We start from the raw sequence: 22,597 nt of genomic DNA, 5'->3' as shown, positions 1-22,597 counted from the left end.
CAACAGTATATTCACAGCATGGGGGTAAGACTGAAAGCTCATGCTTAGTCACAGTAACATCAGGGGGCAGACCTGAAGCAATAGGGATTTGAGTTCAGACTTGAGCACAGGAAATACAATGGGTAGTGGATGTTGATCATCAATGTAGCTGTTAAAGCTGGAAAAATGCAGAATGGTAACTCAGACCCATACTTGGAACTTTGGTGTTTATGAAAAAGGTTGTGATACTTTCAGGACATGTGGAATGGACAAAGATGCTCTTCACGGCAAAAAACTATAGTTGTATTTGAAAGTATCCCAGTTCAAAATAAAGATACGAGAGTATAAGAAAGCAAGGCCATTGATAGTGGATACACGTGCCATTTGGAAACCCAGGGAAAATATCTCATTTGATGAAGAGAGAAAGAGATTACAGAATCACTTCAATCTTTGGAGAATGTAGAAAGCTACAAGTAGGAACCGGAAATCAAAGATCAGATGTGACCATTTGTGATTAAACAATGTATTGAAGAATCTGTCACAATATTGTAATCGAGTGCTGCAGGACAATTTTGTGTGCAATTGTCGTATGAATGTGATTTTGTGTTTGATGTACTGCAGGTCAGACTTGAATATAGTGAAATTATCAAAGCCAGAATTTGAAATATGAAATACAACACGTTCCTGTTCTTCTTAAAGATGTGTTCAAGAACTTGAATCTTCCTCTGGTGTCACTGGAAAACAGACCTACAGTTTAAGAGTATCAGGATAGAGTTATGTAGCTGTGGGATGGAGTTAAGGGCACTTGCATCAAGGATGGAGTCACTATTGAGGAAGTCATCAAAGTATATCTTTTAGTGAACACTGGCTGCCTCTCTGTCTGCGATAAGTTCACCTGGCCTTTCAGTGGAGTGGGAGCTTAAGCACTGAAGAATCCAGACATATTCATGGTTATTAGCAAATTGCTGGACCTCCCATGCTTTTCCTACCCACCACCTGTAATTTAGCTCTCAGGGTTTCTTCCAGGTGTCTGCTTTCAGGTGAGTGTAGAGCTGTTTCTTTTTCCTTGAGGTATGGTGGAATTTCCAATCCAGGAATACCTTGTATTTCAGGTTAATTAGCTTCAGGTCATTCTCATCAAGCCAGTTCCGTTCCTTCTTGGCAGAGAAACTAAAAGTCTCTTCTTGGGTGCCAATTATAGTGGACTTCAAAGCAGTTCATACTCTGTGGCTGCTCTGCAGCTCCTGTTAGTGGGAGCCCTCAGGTTGCCTGTCAAGGAAGAGCTAAGATCCTGCAGGATACTGGCAGGATCAATGTGGAATTCCCTGTGGCAACATTTCTCTCTGGTATTTCAGGGTCAAATTGATTGATGATTACCTCCTTCTATTCTAGTACTGTCTTTCTGAGGTGCTAATGAAGCCAATGTGGGATCTGCAAACTATTTCACAGATGGGGCAGGAGGTGCTTGATGAGATGGTGGGTGAGTAGTTTGTGAGGTAGTCCACTCCTTTCATTTATACTGGGCTTTTACGTGCTCCGAATTGAGGTTCTTGGTGCCACTCTGAGATTTCCATCCCCACTTTGAGTGTTCCCCAGGAGATTGCATCCCCGGTGTCTCTAGATGGAAGGAATCCACACTGAAGTTTAGGATACAGCTCTTCAGCCATTGAGAGGGGATGATTAAGGAGAATGCCAGCAATAATTTTCCTGAACAGAGTCCATGGAGGGGAGGCTGGTATCCATGATGTGCTGAGCTGCGTCCACAACTCTCTGCAGTTTCTTGCGGTCATAGGCAGAGCAGTTGCCATACCATTGGTGGTATCCACTACTATTGGTGTTGTCCACTACTTGGAATATGAAGCTTTCAACCCTCTTGGCCTCAGTACCATTGACATAAATGGGACCATGTGCACAACCCCTTCCTGAAGTAAATGACCAGCTCTTTTGTTTTGCTGACATTGAGGGAAAGGTTGTTGTCGTGACACCATGTCACTAGGCTCTCTATCTCCTTCCTGTATCTTGACACATCATTATTTGAGATTCGGCCCAGTACAGTGGTATCATCTGCAAACTTGCAGATGGAATTAGAGCAGAATCTGTCTATGCAGTCATGAGTGTATAAGGAGTAGAGTAGGGGGCTGAGGACACAGCCTTGTGGGGCACCAGTGGCAGAGGTGTTGCTGCCTATCTTCACTGATTGCATTCTATTGGTCAGGAAGTCAAGGATCCAATTGCAGAAGGAGGGGTTGAGTCCCAGGTCTCGGAGTTTGGAGATGAGTTTGCTTGGAATTATAATATTGAAGGTGGAGCTGTGGTCAATAAACAATAGTCTAACGTAGGTGTCTTTACCATCCAGATGCTCCAGAAATGAGTGTAGGGCCAGGGAGCTGGCATCCACTGTGGACCAGTTTTGGCGGTAGGCAAATTGCAGTGGGTCAAGGTTGTCTGGGAAGCTGGAGCTGATGTGTGCCGTGACCAGCCTCTCAAAACATGATGGTGGATGTCAGAGCCACTGCGCAATAGTCATTAAGGCAGGTTACCTCATTTTTCTTAGGTCTTAAAACAGCTGAAAAAATGAAGGCCTCTTAATGACTTTCAATGGGTGTATTCTGGCCTGTGACCAGCAAGACAGAGGAAAAGTAGTTTTGGGTCACAGGAATGTCTCTTGAATCCTTATCTGCACAAAGCCAAAAGCCACCGAGTCTCAATGTGAACCATTCTTCCTCTGACACACAGCTAAAAAATAGGCCCAATTGGGCATCCAGAGCAGAAAAATCAATTGTAATAGCTTTCTTATGAAGCCGACCTAGATTTATTATCCAAGATGTCATGAAATCATCTTCAACACCAAGGAAATTTAAATATATTATACATTGTTCCCTTGAATAGCTTTTCTTCCTCCAACTAATTGATCATCTCCCATTCTGTCATTCTCAACAATAGCCTCTACCTACTTCCAACAAATTAGATGCCATCGGTTTGAACATTCTTTTCACAATTGGTCAAGTCACCCACCATAACATTTGACATGTCAAGTTTAACTGTCTCTCATTCTCTTCATCCAAAGCCTTTTAATACATTAAGGTCTCTTTGGAGGACAAGGACAAGTCAAGGCTTCTTCTCTGCATAGCCAGCCAATCTTTGATAATTCCTTTCCTCCACCCTAATGCACTTCATCTCTAATGCTGAGACCATTAATGAATACATTTCTGCCTGTTTTTCACATTTCTGAATGACCTGCTTCATAAATATATCACCAGATTATAAATTTGTGGTAAGGGGAGGGGGAGATTTTTCTTTTCCACTGACAAACAATAATTAAAACAATGTTTGTAAATTAAACATAAACTAACCTTGTAAATACAGTGCCATTTTTGTCACAATTGAATTCTCTGTCTCTCTTCCTCACCTTCACATTTCCTCCTCTCCCTCTCTCTTTTTCACGGTCTCTTGCACACCACACACACAAATAAAGAATAAATGAAGGATGGAGATGGGTTGACAGTAAGGTCAGAATGGTTTAAGGCTTTGATTTCTACAGAGAAATGTGATGACAGTTGTCCTGAAAATGGCAGGAAGAAGGATCTATTCACAATGGCAAATAACAGGGGAACTAGGAAGGGAATTTAGATGATTAGCAGTTTGAAAACAGAATTGAGAGAAGAGGAGGTTGATGCCACAGACATAATGTCTGACATGGTAGAAGAAGGAGTAGAAAGATGTGGGAACCAGGGTAAGGGTGTGAAAGGAGCATTGGGGATAGTTGGTAGGAATCAAAATGGAAGAGGAAAGCATCTAAAGCTTGAAGGAATGAGCCAGTAAGTTTAGGCAGAATTACCAATAGAGGAAAGGATTCCCAGCTATCTTTGGCCAGCAAGTGCCATTGTTTTACATTGATCATAATAACAAGAGTGATGTTATAAAATGTAACTGGAGGTAAGTGTTGCACATCAGGAAGTATATGGGGACACAAGATTTTTAGTATACATAACATGATAGATGTGATTATAAATTGTGGGATGAAATCCTAGTGATTATTTATTGTCTGCCATAACTTTGCTGGTAAAAACCCAGAACTGAGATAAAGGAAAGTAGATACCATTGACTTTTCTAGAGATGTTCATTGGGATTAGACTGGACTATGGGAATCAGAATCAGGTTTATTATCACTGACTTGTATGTTGTGAAATTTGTTGTTTTGTGGTAGCAGTACAGTGCAAAGACACAAAATTACTATAAATTACAAAATAAATAAATAGTGCAAAAGAAAAGGAATAACAAGATAGTGTTCATGGGTTCATGGACCTATAAGAAATCTGATGGAGGAGGGGAAGAAGCTGTTCCTAAATCGTTGAGTGTGGGTCTTCAGGCTCCAGTACCTCCTCCCTAAAGGTATTAACAAGAAGAAGGCATGTGCCGGATAGTAAGGGTCCTTAATGATGGATGTTGCCTTCTTGAGGCACCGCTTCTTGAAGATGTCCTCAGTGGCAGGGAGAGTTGTGCCTATAATGGAGCTGGCTGAGTCTACAACCCTCTGCAGCCTCCTGCAATCCTGTGCATTGGAGCCTCCATACCAGGTGGTGATGCAACCATCAGAAAACTCTGCACCGTGCATCTATAGAAATTTGTAAGTCTTTGGTGACATACCAAATCTCCTCAAACTCCTAACGAAGTAGAGCCACCGATGTGCCTTCTTCATGATTGCATCAATGTGTTGGGTCCAAAGTAGATCCTCTGAGACATTGACGCCCAGGAACTTGAGGCTGCTCACGCTTTCCACCGCTGACCCCTCAATGAAGACTGGTGTGTTTTCTCCCGACTTCCCCTTCCTGAAGTTTACAGTCAGTTCCTTGGTCTTGCTGATGTTGAGTGCAAGGTTGTGGTTGCGACACCACTCAAACAGCCGATCTATCTCACTCCTGTACACCTCCTCCTCACCATCTGAGATTCTACCAGCAACAGTGGTGTCATTGGCGAATTTATAGATGGTGTTTGAGCTGTGCTTAGCCACACAGTCATGAGTGCAGAGAGTAGAGCAGTGGGCTAAACGTGCATCCCTGGGATGCGGCTGTGTTGACTGTCAGCGAGGAGGAGATGTTGTTGCCGATCTGCTGATGGGGTAGTCTCCCAATAAGGAAGTTGAGGATCCAATTGCAGAGGGACGTACAGAGGCCCAGGTTTTGAAGCTTGCCGATTAGTACTGAGGGGATGATGGTGTTAAATGCCCAGCTGTAATAGATATACACCAGCCTGACATATGTTTTGCTGTTGTCTAGGTGCTCCAAAGCAGAGTGGAGAGCCAATGACATTGCGTCCACTGTAGACCTATTGTGGCGGTAGGCAAATTGCAGTGGATTCTGGTCCTTGCTCAGGCAGGAGTTAATTCTAACCATGACCAACCTCTAAAAGCACCTTATCAAAGTAGATATGAGTGCTACCAGGTGATAGTCATTGAGGCAGCTCACTCTGCTCTTCTTGGGCACCAGTATGAACTTCAATCCCTTCCAAAATAGTAACTCTAGTAAGTAACTTTAAGATAATTTAGTTATGCCTTAAGAATATTCATCTCAATAAATTTCAAAATCAGGAAATTGTACTCTTGACTTGCACCCTCTAAATGGTGGGAAGTCTTTGGGTAGTCTATGGATTGTATAACTTGAGCTGTATTTGGAGAATTTTAAACATCATTTAAATTCCTGGAATCTAAAATATTATGGGTTAAATTGTTTGAAGTTTTCAATATTAATTTTGTCGATCGAGACAAAGTATTTCTGCTGGCTGTGAAATCTATGGCGTGAAGACAGTCCAAAAATGTTGCCAGACCTTTCAGGAGTTTGGAATTCTGCAAAAGGCAACTGATGTTAAGTCACATTTTAACTTGAAATTTAAGATTATTAGATTTTTGCTTACCAAAAGGTTTGTGGAGTTAAGTTGCAGATCAACAACAATCTCATTATTTAACAGGCTTGAGGGGCTAAATATCCTCCTCCTGTTGGTGTATTCTTATACATAAGCAGGATGGCCACCTGACACACAATACATGGTGTTTGACATGCTTTTATGGAAGGTCTAATTAATTCACAATAAATGAAAATCATCTGTACGCTGGGAGTAGTTAGCTTATACATTCATGGTGAGAGGGCAAAGTTTAAAGGAGATTTATGTGACAAGTTTTGTTTTACACAGACTGGTAGGAGCCTGGAACATGCTTCCTGGGGAGGTGGTAGAAGCAGATACGATAGCAACATTTAAGAGGCATATCAACAGGCAAGGAACTAGGGATTTAGATAGATGTAGATGTGCAGTTTAAATTGGCATCATGGTCAGAACAGACATTGTGGGCTGAAGGGCCTGTTCCTGTCCTGTGTTGAACATGTTCTATGTTCTATTCATAGAGTTGTACATCGTGGAATCAATCCCTTTGGCCCAATTTATCCATGCCGACCAAGATGCCTATCTAAACTAATCCCATTTGCCAGTGTTTGGCCCATATCCCTCTAAACCTTTCCTATCCATATACCTGTCCAAGTGTTTTTTTTATAAACATTGTAATTGTACCCACGTCTATCGCCTCCTCTAGCAGCTCACTCCACATACCAACCCCTGTGTGAAAAACCTGCCCTTCAGGTCCCCTTTAAATCTTTCCCCTCTCCCTTTAAACCTATGCCCCCTAGTTTTAGATACTCCAACCCTGGGAAAAGGACTGTGACTATTCACCCTTTTCTCTCTTCTCGAGAGACTTTTGCCGTTTTCAGCCGAGGCATGGTTGTAAAAGTATTCAGGTTAACAAACTTCATTGTGAATTGTTTTTCATGACTATTAGACTGCAAGGAATTTTTTTCTAAATTCCCTTGTCATTATTGAATTCTTCTTATTCTTCGTAAAAAGGTCCTAAGGAAGACTTGAATAATTATTGATCCATGGTTGAGAGAAATAGAGAAAAAGGGACATTTTCAGGTTATATTAAGCTCCAGGTGATTTGTTAACCTAAGTAAAATGAAATAGTCCAACATTGAAACCCTCTGATGAAAGGCTTGATTGTGTTTGGTGTAACCGTTTAAGTTTATTAGACAGATAATCCAGGGAAGGTGATCAGATAGCAGCCTACGTTAACTCGCTAAGGGCATAGTAAACAGGAGATTCTATGTAGATGTAATACACAAAAAGTGCTGGAGGAACTCAGCGGGTCAGGCAGCATCCATAGAGGGAAATAAACAGTCGATATTTCGGGCCGATGAAGGGTCTTGGCCTGAAACGTCGACTATTTATTTCCCTCCATGGATGCTGCCTGATCTGCTGAGTTCCTCCAGCACTTTTTGTACATTGCTTCAGATTCCAGCATCTGCAGATTTTTTTGTGTCTTCATTCTATGTAGATGTACAGCTTTCACTTATTTAGTATATAGTCAGCTAGAAAAAAATGTATTTAAAACCAATATTGGAAATATCTTAAAACTCAATTAATATTTCATCATGGAGACACAAGAGACTGCAGAAGCTGGAATCTGGAGCAACAAAACAATCTGTTGGAGGATCAATGGGTCGAGCAGCATCTTTCGTTCATTTCGAGTATTTCATTATTGTTCATTTCAGGTATTTCATCATTTAAAGATGAGAATACGACAGTTAAACATAGGACACTCGAAACTATTAACATAGCCATGGTATCCAAATTAATAGTGGAATGGGTTATCCAGTTTTTTTGGATTTTTTTCTACTCATGCTATTTTTAACGATTAGAAACAGCTTTAAGTTTATGCAAAAACCTTTAGATCACACTTAACGGCACAAATGTCGTGTTTTGGACAGTGTCGGAAAATCATTCAGAAACCAGTCTGATCCATATAGATGTGGTCAAGCAAATTGCACAGAGCTGATTGTGCCTTTTTATGTAAAACTTCTCATATCTTCTTGCATCATTGGAAGAGGCCAAATGTTGAAAGTCCACAGAAACAGCTCTGCTGATCAGGATTGAACCTGTGTCCCTGGAGCTGAGAGGAGGCAATGTCGTCTGCTTTGCCACAGTGCTACCCAAGTTGGTGCGATCTTGCCCAATGTTAAATTATGGTTAAAATTTTCAAGATCAAGTTCAAACATTTTATGGACAAATTCTGGATCCAAATTTTCCATGTAAATCTCTTAATGCATGTAAACACAGAAAGAGCAAAATAATGCTCATATAAAGTTGTGCATCAAGAGATCAGATGTGCTGGTTTTGTTTGTATATTTATCATCAACTGATAATATAAAATCAAAGAGGTGATTAGAAAAATGGAAAAGCTGATGATTGCCTGTAATTAGCTCACTACTGAGCGTGGAAAAAGTTCATCGAATAGTTCCATACATTAAAATATTCAAGAATGTTAAGAAATTATCTATAATTTTCTTTTTTAAATGTCCATAACCTTCAGGGGAAAGTTTCCTCTTGGTAGTTGCTGAGGAAAGAGAGTTTAGTATGAGAGTTAGCGCTAGCATTTTCTGCTGGTACTTCCGTGGAACTAAGGGCTTACAGGGATTTCCGGAAATATAAAGATGCCTTGAGGCATATTGAAAGCTCAAGAATTTTTCTCTATAGGTTGAAAAGCTTAGATCTTCCAAAAAAAAATGCATCTATTTCATTCATTTCCTGTGAGTCTAATAAAATATATATATGAATAAAAACAACCACCTGGAAATTCATGCTGGTTAATAGGACAAGAAGCTGTGTGTTTTATCCTGCCTTCAAACTTCTGCTCCATTAACTTCAGTAGAATTAAATCCCAAAAGCATATAGTGCTGCTTAATAGGGATTTATATTGGCATATATTCATGTGTAAATGCATAACAGATGAGAAGATTTGCAGAATTTATACACAATATAATGTCGTGTTAATTGATTTCAGCTGAGATGCCAATAGATACATCCAGATTAGTCTTTTAGTGTCAAGGCTAAAAACATTAGAATCAGCTGAGAGCCATGCACATGATCAGTGAATATTGATGCCTGCTGGAAGTTGTTGGCACTGATGAGGACTGGATCAGATTCATGTGGTTTTAATCCATAATTATATTGGCTGGCAATACTTACTGCCAATGAAAATGCACATCAGTTAGTGAAATTTCAGGAACTTCAAACAGAGTTTCAGCTCAGCCAAAGTTATTGGTCAGGTAGAATGGGGGATCACACCATTTTAATTGATGCCTACAAGGTAGTTTGAATATGTTGCAAATTTGTGGGTGACAAGAAGAGTTTCCTGTTGTTGCTGCTCATATTAAGGCAATAAAATTATATTTTACATTTTTAAACACAATAAAGAAAATTCTGTAGAGGTATTTTAAAGATAACACTGCAAATAAGAATTTTCCTTCAGAAAGCCCCCTCAGGTGAGTGCATTAAATAGATCAAAGGCAACAATAAATGTTCAGTGAACCAACTTCACTGAAGGCTCCACGGACCAAATGCAAGACACACCTCAATGATCTCTTCATGATCTGTTTAAATGTATTCATGGGAAATACTTCTTTTTGCAGGATCCTGCCCACCCAATTATTTGGCATGCCAGAATGGAAAATGCTATCAAATGGAACAGAGTTGTGATTTTCTTGATGACTGTGGTGACAATACAGATGAGAAAGAATGTGGAACATCCTGCACCTTTGAGGATGGACAATGTGGTTGGAAGAACTCCCTGGCAGATAACTTTGATTGGATCTTGGGACAGGGTTCATTTCAGGGTCTACGTCCTGCCAATGATCGGAGCCTTGGAAATGAAAAAGGTAAATCATTAACTTATGTGCCATTGATAAACATTATTACAGATAAATGGAATGTTTGAACTGTGATATCATTGAACATGATTGTTAAACCTTTTGTGTTGATTTGACAAATGCTTGATGCGATGAAGCAATTTATACCAAAACCTCTGATAGTCAACATGGCTTTATGTGTGGTAGGTCATGTCTGTTGGTGGGGATGACCTACCAGGAACTAGTTGCGGAGGTCTGGTCTCTGGCACCGAGAGTGGACCCTCAACTCAGAAGAGGAAGAAGGAAGAGAGGAGAGCGGTAGTGATAGGGGATTCTATAGTCAGGGGGATAGATGGGATATTCTGTGGGGATGATCGGGAATTCCGGATGGTCTGTTGCCTCCCTGGTGCCAGGGTCCAGGATATCTCAGATCGGGTTCAGGTTATTCTCAGGAGGGAGGGCGTGAACCCAGATGTTGTGATCCATGTAGGGACTAACGACGTGGGCAGGAAAAGAGAGGAGGTCCTGCGTAAGGAGTTCAGGGAGTTAGGTGCTAAGTTGAGGGGCAGGACATCCAGGGTAACAATCTCAGGATTGCTACCTGTGCCACATGCGAGTGAGGAGAGGAATAGGAAGATTAGCCAGATTAATACGTGGCTGAGGGGATGGTGCGAGAGGGAGGTCTTCAGGTTTATGGATAATTGGGATTTGTTCCAGGGAAGATGGGATCTGTTCCAACGGGACGGTTTACACCTGAACTGGAGGGGTACTGACATTCTTGCAGGAAGGTTTGCTAATGCTGCTCGGGGGGGTTTAAACTAAATTTGCAGGGGTAGGGGATCCAGAATGAGAGAGAGGATAGCGAGATGGAGGGTAGAGGACAGGTAGGAACTACACAATTTCAGAACATTAATACGAATGGAGAGAGGAGAAATGGGTTAAAAATCCTATATCTGAATGCACGGAGTGTCAGGAATAAGGTAGGCAAGCTTGAAGCTCAGATACAAATGGGTGAGTATGATGTTGTTGGGATAACGGAGACATGGCTGCAGGGAGATCAGACCTGGGAAATGAATTGTCAAGGGTATACGTGCTATCGTAAGGACAGGAAGGTGGGCAGAGGGGGTGAGGTAGCCCTGTTGGTGAGGAATGAGATTCAGTCCCTTGCAAGGGGGGACATTGAATCAGGAGAAGTAGAGTCAGTGTGGATAGAACTGAGGAACTGTAAGGGCAAAAAGACCCTAATGGGTGTTATCTACAGGCCTCCGAACGGTGGTATGGATATTGGGTGCAAGCTGAATAGTGAGTTAATGTTGGCATGTGGCAAGGGTAATGTCACAGTAGTTATGGGGGATTTCAATATGCAAGTGGACTGGGAAAATCAGGCTGGTACTGGACCCCAGGAAAGGGAGTTTATAGAATGCCTCTAGGATGCATTCTTGGAGCAGCTGGTACGAGAGCCGACCAGGGAGAGGGCTATTCTGGATTTAGTGCTGTGTAATGAGCAGGATTTGATAAGAGAACTGGAAGTAAAGGAGCCATTGGGAGGTAGTGACCATAACATGATAAGTTTTTATCTGCAATTGGAGAGGGAAAAGGGCAAATCAGAAGGGTCAATTTTGCAGTTGAACAAAGGAGACTATGGAGCCATGAGGGAGGAGCTGGCTAAAGTTGACTGGGTGGGCATCCTAGCAGAATTGTCAGTGGAACAGCAATGGCAGGTATTCTTGGGAATAATGCACAAGGTGCAGGATCAGTTTATTCCCCAGAGAAGGAAAGACTCAAAGAGGGGAAAGGGGCCACCGTGGCTGACAAAGGAAGTCAGAGATAGCATTGTGTTAAAAAGGAAGAAGTGTGGCAGAGCCAAGCTGAGTGGGAAGATAGAAGATTGGGAAATTTTTAAGGTGCAGCAGAATTTAACTAAAAAGGTAATTCGGGAAGAAAAAATGAGGTACGAAGGCAAGCTAGCCAGGAATATTAAGGAGGATAGCAAAAGCTTTTTTAGGTATGTGAAGGGAAAGAAGTTAGTTAGGAACAATGTTGGGCCCTTGAAGACCGAATCGGGTGAAATTATTACGGGAAACAGGGAGATGGCAGTCAAATTTAATAAGTACTTTGGATCTGTCTTCACGGGGGAAGACGTAAGAAATCTCCCAGAAGTAAGGATGGACAAAAGGCAGAGAGGGTGACAGAGGAACTGAAGTGGATTGACATTAGGAAAGAAATGGTGATGGGTAGACTAATGGGGCTGAAGACTGACAAATCCCCAGATCCAGATGGTCTGCATCCCAGGGTACTAAAGGAGGTGGCTCTAGAAATTGTGGATGCATTGGTGATCATTTTCCGATGTTCCTTAGATTCGGGGTCAGTTCCTGAGGATTGGAGAATGGCTAATGTTATCCCACTTTTTAAGAAAGGAGGGAGGGAGAAAACGGGGAACTATCGTCCAGTTAGCCTAACATCTGTGGTGGGGAAGATGCTAGAGTCCATTATTAAGGATGAAATAGTGGCATATTTAGATAGCAATGATAGGATTGGGTCGAGTCAACATGGATTTACAAAGGGCAAATCATGCTTGACTAATCTACTGGAGTTTTTTGAGGATGTAACCAGGAAAATAGACGAGGGAGATTCAGTGGATGTTGTATACCTCGACTTTCAGAAGGCATTTGATAAAGTGCCGCACAGGAGATTGGTGGGTAAAATTAGGGCTCGTGGAATTGGGGGGCGGGTATTAACATGGATAGAAAACTGGTTGGCGGATAGGAAACAAAGGGTAGGGGTGAATGGATGTTTCTCAGAATGGCAGGCCGTGACTAGTGGGGTGCCACAGGGCTCGGTGCTGGGACCGCAGCTGTTTACGATCTATGTTGATGATTTAGATGAAGGCATTGTGAATGACATTAGCAAGTTTGCTGATGATACAAAGTTGGGTGGCAGTGTGACATGTGTAGAGGAGGTTAGGAGAATTCAAGGTGATTTGGATAGGTTGGGTAAGTGGGCAGATACTTGGCAGATGAAGTTTAATGTGGATAAGTGTGAGGTTATCCACTTTGGGAGCAGGAACAGGAAGGCGGATTATTATCTGAATGGTGTGGAGTTAGGTAAGGGGGAAATACAAAGGGATCTAGGAGTCCTTGTTCATCAGTCACTGAAAGTGAATGAGCAAGTGCAGCAGGCAGTGATGAAGGCTAATGGAATGTTGGCCTGTATTACAAGGGGAATTGAGTACAAAAGCAAAGAGATTCTTTTGCATTTGTACAGGGCCCTGGTGAGACCACTCCTGGAGTATTGTGTACAGTTTTGGTCTCCAGGGTTAAGGAAGGATATCCTGGCTATAGAGGGCGTGCAGCGTAGGTTTACGAGGTTAATTCCGGGGATGTCGGGACTGTCTTATGCTGAGAGGTTAGAGAGACTGGGATTGTACGCGCTGGAATTGAGAAGATTGAGAGGGGATCTGATTGAAACATACAGGATTATTAAGGGATTGGACAAGATAGAGACAGGAAATATGTTCCAGATGTTGGGGAAGTCCAGGACCAGGGGGCATGATTTAAGAATAAGGGCTAGGCCATTTAGGACAGAGGTGAGGAAAAACTTCTTCTCCCAGAGGGTTGTGAATTTGTGGAATGCACTGCCTCAGAGGGCAGTGGAGGCCAATTCTCTGGGCACTTTCAAGAAGGAGCTAGATAGGTTTCTTATAGATAGGGGAATCAAGGGATATGGGGACAAGGCAGGAACAGGATATTGATTGTTGAGAATCAGCCATGATCTCAAAATGGCGGTGCAGACTCGAAGGGCCGAATGGTCTACTTCTGCTCCTATTGTCTATTGTCTATAACCAATCTTATAGAGTTCTTCGAGGAGGTTACCAAGAAGGTCAATGAGGGAAAGGTGGTGGATGTTGTCTACGTGGGGTAGCAAAGTCTCTGACAAAGTCCCACATGGGAGGCTGCTCCTGAAGGTTAAGTCACTTGGCATTCAGGATGAAGTAGTCAATTAGATTCGACATTAGCTTAGCGGAAGAAGCCAGAGAGTGGTAGTAAATGGTTGTCTGTCTGACTGGAGGCCTGTGACTAGTGGTGTGACACAGGGATTGGTGCTGGGTCTGTTGTTGTTTGTCATTTAGATTATGTGGTTAACTGGATCAGCAAATTTGTGGATGACACCAAGGTTGGCAGCATAGTGGGCAGTGAGGAAGACTATCAAATCTTGTAAAGTGATCTGGACCAACTGGGAAAATGGGCTGACAAATGGTAGATGGAATATAATGCAAACAAGTGTGAGGTGTTGCACTTTGGGAGGACAGGCCAGGGTAAGATTTATACAGTGAATGGTAGGGCTCTAAGGTGTGCGGTAGAACAAAGGGACCTGGGAATACAGATCCCTAGTTCCTTGAAAGTGGTGTCACAGGTAGATAGGGTCATAAAGAGAGCTTTTGACACTTTGGCCTTCATAAATCAGGGGATATTGAAGTTGTACAAAATGTTGGTGAGGCTGAATCTCAAGTATTGTGTGCAGTTCTGGTCACCTACCTACAGGAAAGATATCAATAAGCTTGAAAGAGTGCAGAGAAAATTTACAAGGATGTTGCCAGGACTTGAGGACCTGAGTAATAGGGAAAGGTTGAATAGGTTAGGACTTTATTCCATGGAGTGCAGGAGAATGAGGGGAGATCTTATAGAGGTATGCAAAATTATGAGGGATATAGATAGGGTGAATGCATATAGAGCTTTTTCCCCAAGTTTGGGTGAGACTAAAACCGGAGGACATAGGTGTAGGGTGAAAGGTGAAATGTATAAGGGGAATCTGAGGGGGAACTTCTTCACTCAGAAGGTGGTATGAGTGTGCAACGAGCTCCCAACAGAAGTGGTAGATGATGGTTCGATTTAACATTTTAGAGAAGCTTGGATAGGTACATGGATGGGAGGGGTTTGGAGAGATATGGTCCGGGTTAAACGGGAGCTGGCAGGTGGATACAGGTGAGCAAGGAGATGATGGGCAGATAGAGTAGGTAGGAGGAGGGGTGGAGGTGAGAGACAGTTGCTGGTGGGTGATAGGTAGAGATAGATAAGAAGAGGCTAGATGGAGCCAGGTGATCAGTGGAGACAGGTAGGTGGAACTAAGCAGAAGATCAAGTCAGCATAGACTAGATGGGCTGAAAGGCCTGTTTCTGTGCTGTAGTACTATGACTCATTGACTAGAAATTCAACCCCATTTGGCAATTCTAAGCACAATATATAGTTATGTCATTGTATTCCTGTCTCCAAAGTTTATTTCAATGAAGTCCATTGTAGTCAATGGAATGAATTTTGGATGCAGAACACAACACGCTGAAGTGACAATACTGAGCATTTAGCACTTATAAAAGGTGATAGTTGTCTGTTATTTGACACGATGAAAAATATCCCCATTAATATTTAACTATGTACTCCCTGTAATGGCAGATCTAAATAATTAACAATAATAAAACATATAAATACAACCCCAAAAGTTGGTTTCAATTTGATGATGAAATTACCAGACAAACCCAAGGATATATTTGGGAAACAAAAACAGATATGATTTTCTTTATTTTTAAGTGAAAATACTTCCAACCAAGTTTTCAGTAAATTACTACTCTGTGATGCATAATGTCAATTATTTCAATTTATTTACAAAAAAATCTCTTGTAAATAATAATGACTTAGAAATTATATCATACCATGCATAACTGGTAGGTACTAAGTGGATGCCTAACCTTCCAGCATGGTGGCAGGCAGCATTAACTTATCACAATTTGAAAATGCAGTAGCTATATTTAGTATCAGCAAAATAAATGTCCAAGACTGAAACTGAAGATGAACACTAGCTTCTTTCCATAAGGCAATGAGATGGCACAATCTGAGACTTGCTGACATGAGATCCTGCAGATACTGGAACATGACACGAACTGCTGGAAGAACTCGGCAGGTTGAGAGCAACTGTGGAAGGCCAAGAGATAGTTGATGTTTCAGGTTGAGACCCTGCATCGGGGCTGAGAGTGTAGAGGGGAGATAACCAGTAGAAAGAAATGAGTGGGAGGGGGGAAACAGGAGCTGACGGGTGATAGGTAGATCCAGGTGTGTAGGGAGATAATGGGCAGAAAGAGCAGGGAGGAGGAGGGGTGGAGGTGAGAGACAGTAGCTGGTGCATTATAGGTAGAGATAGATAAGAGAGGAAAGAAGGGGCTAGATGGAGCCAGGTGAGGTGGAAACAGAGGCTAGAAGGTGATAAGTGGAGACAAAAGGCTGCAGATGCGGAACCTGATTGGTAAGGAAGATGATAAGTGAAACCAGATAAGGGAGGGATGAGGGTCAGATGGAACCAGTTGGGGGAGGGGGATAGGAGAATCAGAAGGTGTAGGGTGTGGGTGATAAGCAGTGGAACTAGTTGGAGGAGGGTGATAGGGAGAGTGAGGGTGGTACCAGAAGGCGGGACAAAGAAGGATGGGCAATGTGGGTTATGGAAAATTCAGTGTTCATACCATTGGGTGTAGGATAGCCAGGCAGGATATGAGATGCTGTTCTTCTATGAAGTGCTGTTCTTGAGACTTTACCATATCGCTTTATTCTAACGGCCAGGACCACACCAGCAACATTCAGAAGAACTGGGTCCATTTGCCCATAATGGTAAATGTATTAAAAATCTTTGTTTGAATGTGGGACTGAAAGCCACTGTGCTTCCTAGCTTTCAGATTCAAACCATGTTCCACATCTATCTGTGACCCTATCACCACCTTCACCTTCACCAGTCCCTGCTATCATAATCCTCGATCTCAGCTGTCTCTAATCTTCCTCAAGGTCATGTATACCCCTCTCACTCATCTCCCTCTCTCCTAGCTCTTTTTAAAGTCTTACCGTCAATCATTGTGAGAGTCAATTTTAGGTGTGCATTAGGCTATGCAAATGATCCCTGCATTCCGTATGTTGTGGATGCAAATAAGCTTTCTCCCTTGCATGTCAGAGGAAAGAGAGAGGGATAGGTGACTGATAGGAAGATTACAGGTGGTTGGGATCAGGCCAAATTAGTATTTATTCAGAAGAATGAGAGGGGATCTTTATAGGAACATATAAAATTATGAAAGGGATAGATAAGATAGAGGCAGGAAGTTTGTTTCCACTGGTAGGTGAAAGTAGAACTAGGGGACATAGCCTCAAGATTCAGGGGAGTAGATTTAGGACAGAGATGAGGAGGAACTGCTTTTCCAAGAGAGTAGTGAATCTGTGGAATTCTCTGCCCAGTGAAGCAGTGGAGGCTACCTCATTACATATATTTAAGACACAGTTAGATAGATTTTTGCATAGTAGGGGAATTAAGGGTTATGTGGAAAAGGCAGATGGGTGGATCTGAGTCCACGGTCAGATCAGCCATGATCTTATTGAATGGCGGAGCAGGCTTGATGAGCCAAATAGCCTACTTCTGCTCCTATTTCTTATGTTCTTATCATGGAAAGGCTTACCATTCTTTTAGTTCTGCCATAACTGTTATCAAACGGGTAACTAACAGCAGAATATCACAGGGATATGTAGATGTTCTTTAGACTGCAATTAAAGCCATTTACAACAAGCTGACTTATGTAGGTATTATATAAGATATGAACAGTTATTTTTTAAATTCCTCTAAGGGTATGATAATTAGGACCTGATTAGGCAGTCAATACCAATGCAAAACAAAGGCTTTATTTCAGTCAGAACTGAGTAAATGCTGTTGACATGAGAGGATGTTTGAATAGGCTTATCTTAGCTGCTTAAGTTATGGAATTATGTTTGTCTATGCTCTTGTCACACAGATGGTGACAGAATACTGTCCTGCGAAGCTGTACAGATTTAACTGGTTAAACTCCATTGGTACTCCTGCAGCAAGTTGATGATTTCTAATTCTGGATTACGTAGAAGTTATCGGGTGTTTGATAAGCAATGCTTTCTATGCAGAGAGAGGGCAAAGAGAAAATATTTTGTAGCTGACCAACAAAACAAAAATGTTGATTGGAAAAGTTCCTTACTAAATACTTGATTTTAAAATGGAGATATAAGAGAATGCAGATGCTGGAATCTGATTTTTAAAAGCTTTAGATAGGCTTCTTTTGCAATTGTGATCAACTTGCTTTGAGTACAGAGTAAATAAAGTGCTCCATGCAGAAAGAAGTGACTACTCTGCTAACTCTTCAGCAAAACCTAGTGCTCACCAGCACAGCATAAGGAACAGACTTCAGATGGCAGCTGGTGACTGCAGCAATGGGCTTTGCATTAAGTATCATGTTTTTAAAATTATGAGCTTGCTGAAGTAATTTGTATTTTGGCCGCAGTCAGTTCGATCATTTTTTGTTAAATTTTATTTACAGCATGGTAACAGGCCCTTCCGGTCCAACGAGTCCGCGCCGCCCATTTTAAACCCAAATTAACCTACCCGTACGTCTTTGCAATGTGGGAGGAAACCGGAGTAACCGGAGGAAACCCACGCAGACACGGGAGAACGTACAAACTCCTTACAGACAGCGACGGGAATCGAACCCTGATCGCTGGCACTGTAATAGCGTCGTGCTAACCGCTACACTACCGTGCTGCTCCATGTAAGTTTACTGTCATCCTCCAAAAACAATGTGGTAGCCTAAGGCTCCAATTAAGGTTTTGGCAATTTGTCCCTAGAATTGATCATTCAGTGAAACAGAGTCATGCTTTCTGCTTTTCCTTTTTTTCTTGTGTCAGGTCCATACCCGAGAACTCTGGATTTGCTTGAGTCCAACTAATTTCTGATAGTTAGCAGAAATACTGTCTTATTGTCTGAACAATGATCTCCAGGTTGTTTTAGCTGCTTCCAACCCAAAGGTTCCCTAGTTCATTCCTTTGAGGAGTTACATATACAAGTTCAAGCACTACCCTCAGTCCATAATATTCATCCTCCACAGTGGAGCAAATCTCATGGAAAGCTGATAAAATGTTGGTGGCATGAAGCATACATGCCCTTTTACACATGCACACAGCTCTGGAGAATCCGGGTGTCATCTTGCCATACTTCCAAATCTCACCTCGCCCTCAGTGAGTCATGCATATGCACCCATGTTGTGGCTAAGCACATGCCCAGCTGAAGGCACTGGGCCCTGAATTAAGTTAACTTAAAACATTGCTGGCACTTTGTAAGATCATTTTGAGCAGGTGTAGAGCCCACCGTCAAGCCTCCACCAATCTCATTGTGTACAGGTGGTCCTGTTTTTCTGTCTCTTTCTCTGTGGAAGTTTCTGGTCTTTTGACTAATTCTTAACAATTCCAAGGTACATGCCTGTTGCTTTGGGCTATGATTTAGGCCTTTATATGAATCGATTTTCAATGTCAGATGGTGATTGTGAGATTGACTGCTGCTACCTGTGGCTATAAGGGATTGCATACTTATCAAAAGCTTAATTAAAAGAATCACTCATTGTGCAGAGAATGTGTGCTTTATGACTGACAGCATGTTTCCATTGATCAGTGAAGTGCTCTTTACATTATGAAAAATGGAACAAAGTAATGACTGGATAACAGTTTCACAATAGCAAGGATCTCATTCAGGAGAATCACAGAATAGTTACGCTACAGAATGAAACCATTTGGCCCGTCAGTTCTGTACTGCCTCTAACAAATTCATGATGTCTGTGTCTAATCAATCCACACTTGTCCAAGTGACTGTTAATTCTGAAGCAACAAACAATCTGCTGGAGGAACTCAGCAGGTTGAGCAGGATCTGTGGGGGGAGGGGGGATTGTCGACATTTTGGGTCCAGACCTTATTAATTCTGATTATTATTTCCAAAATTTTCCTCATTATCCAAGTTAACTTCACTGGGCTGTAGTTACTGGGTTTTTCTCTATACCTTTTATGACCAATATTTGCATTAAAAACAGAAAATGCTGGGAATACTCAGCAGACCAAGCAGCATCAGTGGAGAGAGAGGAACAGAGTGAATGTTGCAGGTCAATGATCTTTCCTCAGTTGAAAGGTCATCAACATGAAATGTTATGGTTTCTCTCTTCATAGATCCTACCAGACTTGTTGAGTATTTCCAGCATTTTCTATTTTTGTTTGGGTTCACAGCATGTGCAGTCTCACTTTTCAATAACTGCTACATCTTCAATTTCCCAGTCCTCTGACACTGCTCCTAAATCTATAAATGTTTAGATGGTTTGGTCATGGCCTCAACAATTTCCTCCTTTACTTCCCCCAGCAGCTGTGAATGCATTCCATCTGGACCAGATGATTTGCCCTCTCTAGGTGCAACTAGTTTATTCTGCTACCTATCTTGATCAAATTTTAGCCCATCTAGAAACTTATTGGTATTGGTTTATTATTGTCACTTGTACCGAGGTACAGTGAAAAACTTATCTTGCATACCGAAAGGTTTAGAGCGATTATGGTCCAAATTCAGGCAAATGCCACTAGCTCAAGAAAAGACCTAGGTCAGCTTGGACAAGTTGTGCGGAAGGCCCAGTTTCTGCGCTGAATCCCTCGATGACTCTATAAGTTTAATGTCATTGTTTGTGAAATTACTTTGGCACAGTTCTCTGTACATAAGGAAGGATATAGAAAACCACAATGTCCCAGATAATCTAAGATAAATTAGCCCTTTGAAAAGGGCCAAATACGTAAAGGACTAATTGAATTAAAATTAATGAAATATCTTGTTAACAGGTGCATTAAAATTTCTGTTCCATAACAGAAGTACTTAATGGTGTTAAATTATTTTCCTTTTGTGCTTTAAAAAAATCAGATTAAGAAATAGAGGTCTTTGCCTTGTTTATCTTTACAAAACAGTGAAGAATCCTCAGCTTGTGGAAGACTAGTTTATTTTGAGGAGGCTCACATGTAAAGTTTAGATAGGCAAACCATGAAACTTGGAATACTACAGTGGCAGTTTCAAGGAGAAAACCCTGGATATGGCAGTATTCCCCTCCTTAACCTACAGGCAATGGAAAAGCCTGTATAATTAGCCAATAAAACCAAAAAGGCTTCTGCACTCCTCCTTTCCTGTATCATTAGATTAAAGAAATAGCTGCAATTTGGCCAGCATACAGTATAACCTGATAGGGGAAATGCAGAAGCATGGAAGGACATTTGAAAGGCACTGAGTAGTTTTTTTAATCTTTAATAACCATTAAAAACAACAACCCAGGAGGATTTTTATTGTGATTGCAACAGTATGACAGTGTTCACTCCTCTTTCATTAAGCAGTAGTATAACAGACAAGCCCAGCCTCTTTGTGCAGCAACACTAAAACAACTCCAACATAAGTGTTAAAAGCAAAAGGGTGTACGATAGGTTACGGCCACAGATTCATTGAGTTATACAGCATGGAAACAGGCCCTATAGCCCGGCTCCTCCATGCTGACCAAGATGCCTATCTGTGCTAATCCCATTCTCCTGCATTCAGCCCATATCCCTGTATTTCTTTCCTATAATGTACCCGTCCAAATGCTTTTTAAATGCTATGATTATACCTGCCTCCACCACTTCCTCTGGCAGCTTGTTCCATATACCCACCACCCTCTGTGTGGAAAATCGTGCCCCTGAGATCTCCTTTAAATCTTTCCCCTCTCACGTTAAATCTATGTCCTCTAATTTTAGATTTCCCTACCCTTGGAAAAGGGCTGCGACTATCTACCCTATCTATGCCCCTTGTGATTTTATAAACCTCTATAAAAGGTCACCCCTCAACTTCCTGTGCTCCAGAGAGAACAATACCAACCTATCCAATTTATCTTTGTAACGAAAGCTGTCCATTCCAGGCAACATCCTGGCGGATCTCTTCTACACTCTTTCTTGCACTACCACATTGTTTCAATGGTTTGTAATATTTAATACTCAGCAGTTCAAGCAGCAACTCTCAAAAGAGAAACGGAGTTAAGGTTACAGGTCAGAGACCCTTGGTCAAAACTGGCAAAGAGAAATCTTTAAAACAAAAAGACAATTTAAATTTGCAGAGAAGGTGGCAGGAGGGATGAATAGGGCAAAGGTAACATCTACGATAGGGTAATACCAGGTTAACTGGGTTAATAGGGCATGGTAGAGGATGATCCTTTGTCTGTTAAGTATTGCTAATAGGAGAGCTGTGAGACATGCCCAATAGGTTATGCCACACGGATGGATAGAGATAAACTAAGCCAAAGTCACGTATGAATGGTTTACAGCTGAAGTGGTCTGTTCTAATACACTCAGAGAAAGTGAGTTACCTAAATTTCAATATTGAGTCCAGAGACAGCTACATGCCCAGACAGAAGATCTTAAGCCTGCATTGGCGTCATTGTAACAGTGCAGGAAATCAGAGGCAGGTGGGTCAGATAATGGAGACTGGAATGGGAAAGTAAAGTACCAGGTAACATGAAGTTCAAATAAACTGGAGGGACACTGAATACAAGTCCTCCACAAAGCGATCACCCAAACTGCTTTTGGGTTTTCCAATATCAAGGATATCACACTATGAGCACTGAATGTAATGCACTAGATTGGAAGAAGTGCAAGGGAATCACTGCTTCACCTGGAGACGATGTTTGGGTCTCTGGATTGCGAGAAGGGAAGAAGTGAAAGGGCGGGTATTACATTTGAAATTCTAAAAAAATATCTTTTGGTTAAAAAAAAATATACAATGGAAGTTTAAATTTAATCCTTTTAACTCAATAAATCTGATTTTATAAAATGTAAAATGAATGAAAAGTTGGAGAGGAGCTGTTGTGCCTGTCTTCCCAATAAATGACCCTGATTGTTAAAGCTCCCCCTGCTGGAAAATCTGCTGAAATGTGAAGTGTGCCATGTGATTGTTGTGTTTGCTTGCTTCACCCCCAAGTAATGCTGCTTGCAATGAATGACTGAGCATATTCCAGTTTTGCTAGTGGATTGACATAGTGG

The 22,597-nt window shown here is 41.7% G+C and overlaps 1 protein-coding gene across 1 annotated transcript in view; it reads left to right on the top strand.

Moving 5' to 3' along the window:
- malrd1 (MAM and LDL receptor class A domain containing 1) overlaps positions 1-22,597 on the top strand; it is a 198,322-nt gene that overhangs the window by 73,659 nt on the left and 102,066 nt on the right. Inside the window, exon 16 of the mRNA XM_052016179.1 lies at positions 9,489-9,734. Within this exon, the coding sequence (XP_051872139.1) occupies positions 9,489-9,734 (246 nt within the window). The remainder of the gene's footprint in view (positions 1-9,488; positions 9,735-22,597) is intronic.

The sequence above is a fragment of the Pristis pectinata genome, chromosome 5 (assembly GCF_009764475.1).
Source record: "Pristis pectinata isolate sPriPec2 chromosome 5, sPriPec2.1.pri, whole genome shotgun sequence".
In the NCBI taxonomy this organism is placed as follows: Eukaryota; Metazoa; Chordata; class Chondrichthyes; order Rhinopristiformes; family Pristidae; genus Pristis; species Pristis pectinata.
The sequence above is the reverse complement of the archived record's forward strand: the minus strand, read 5'-3'. Positions and strand labels throughout refer to the sequence as shown.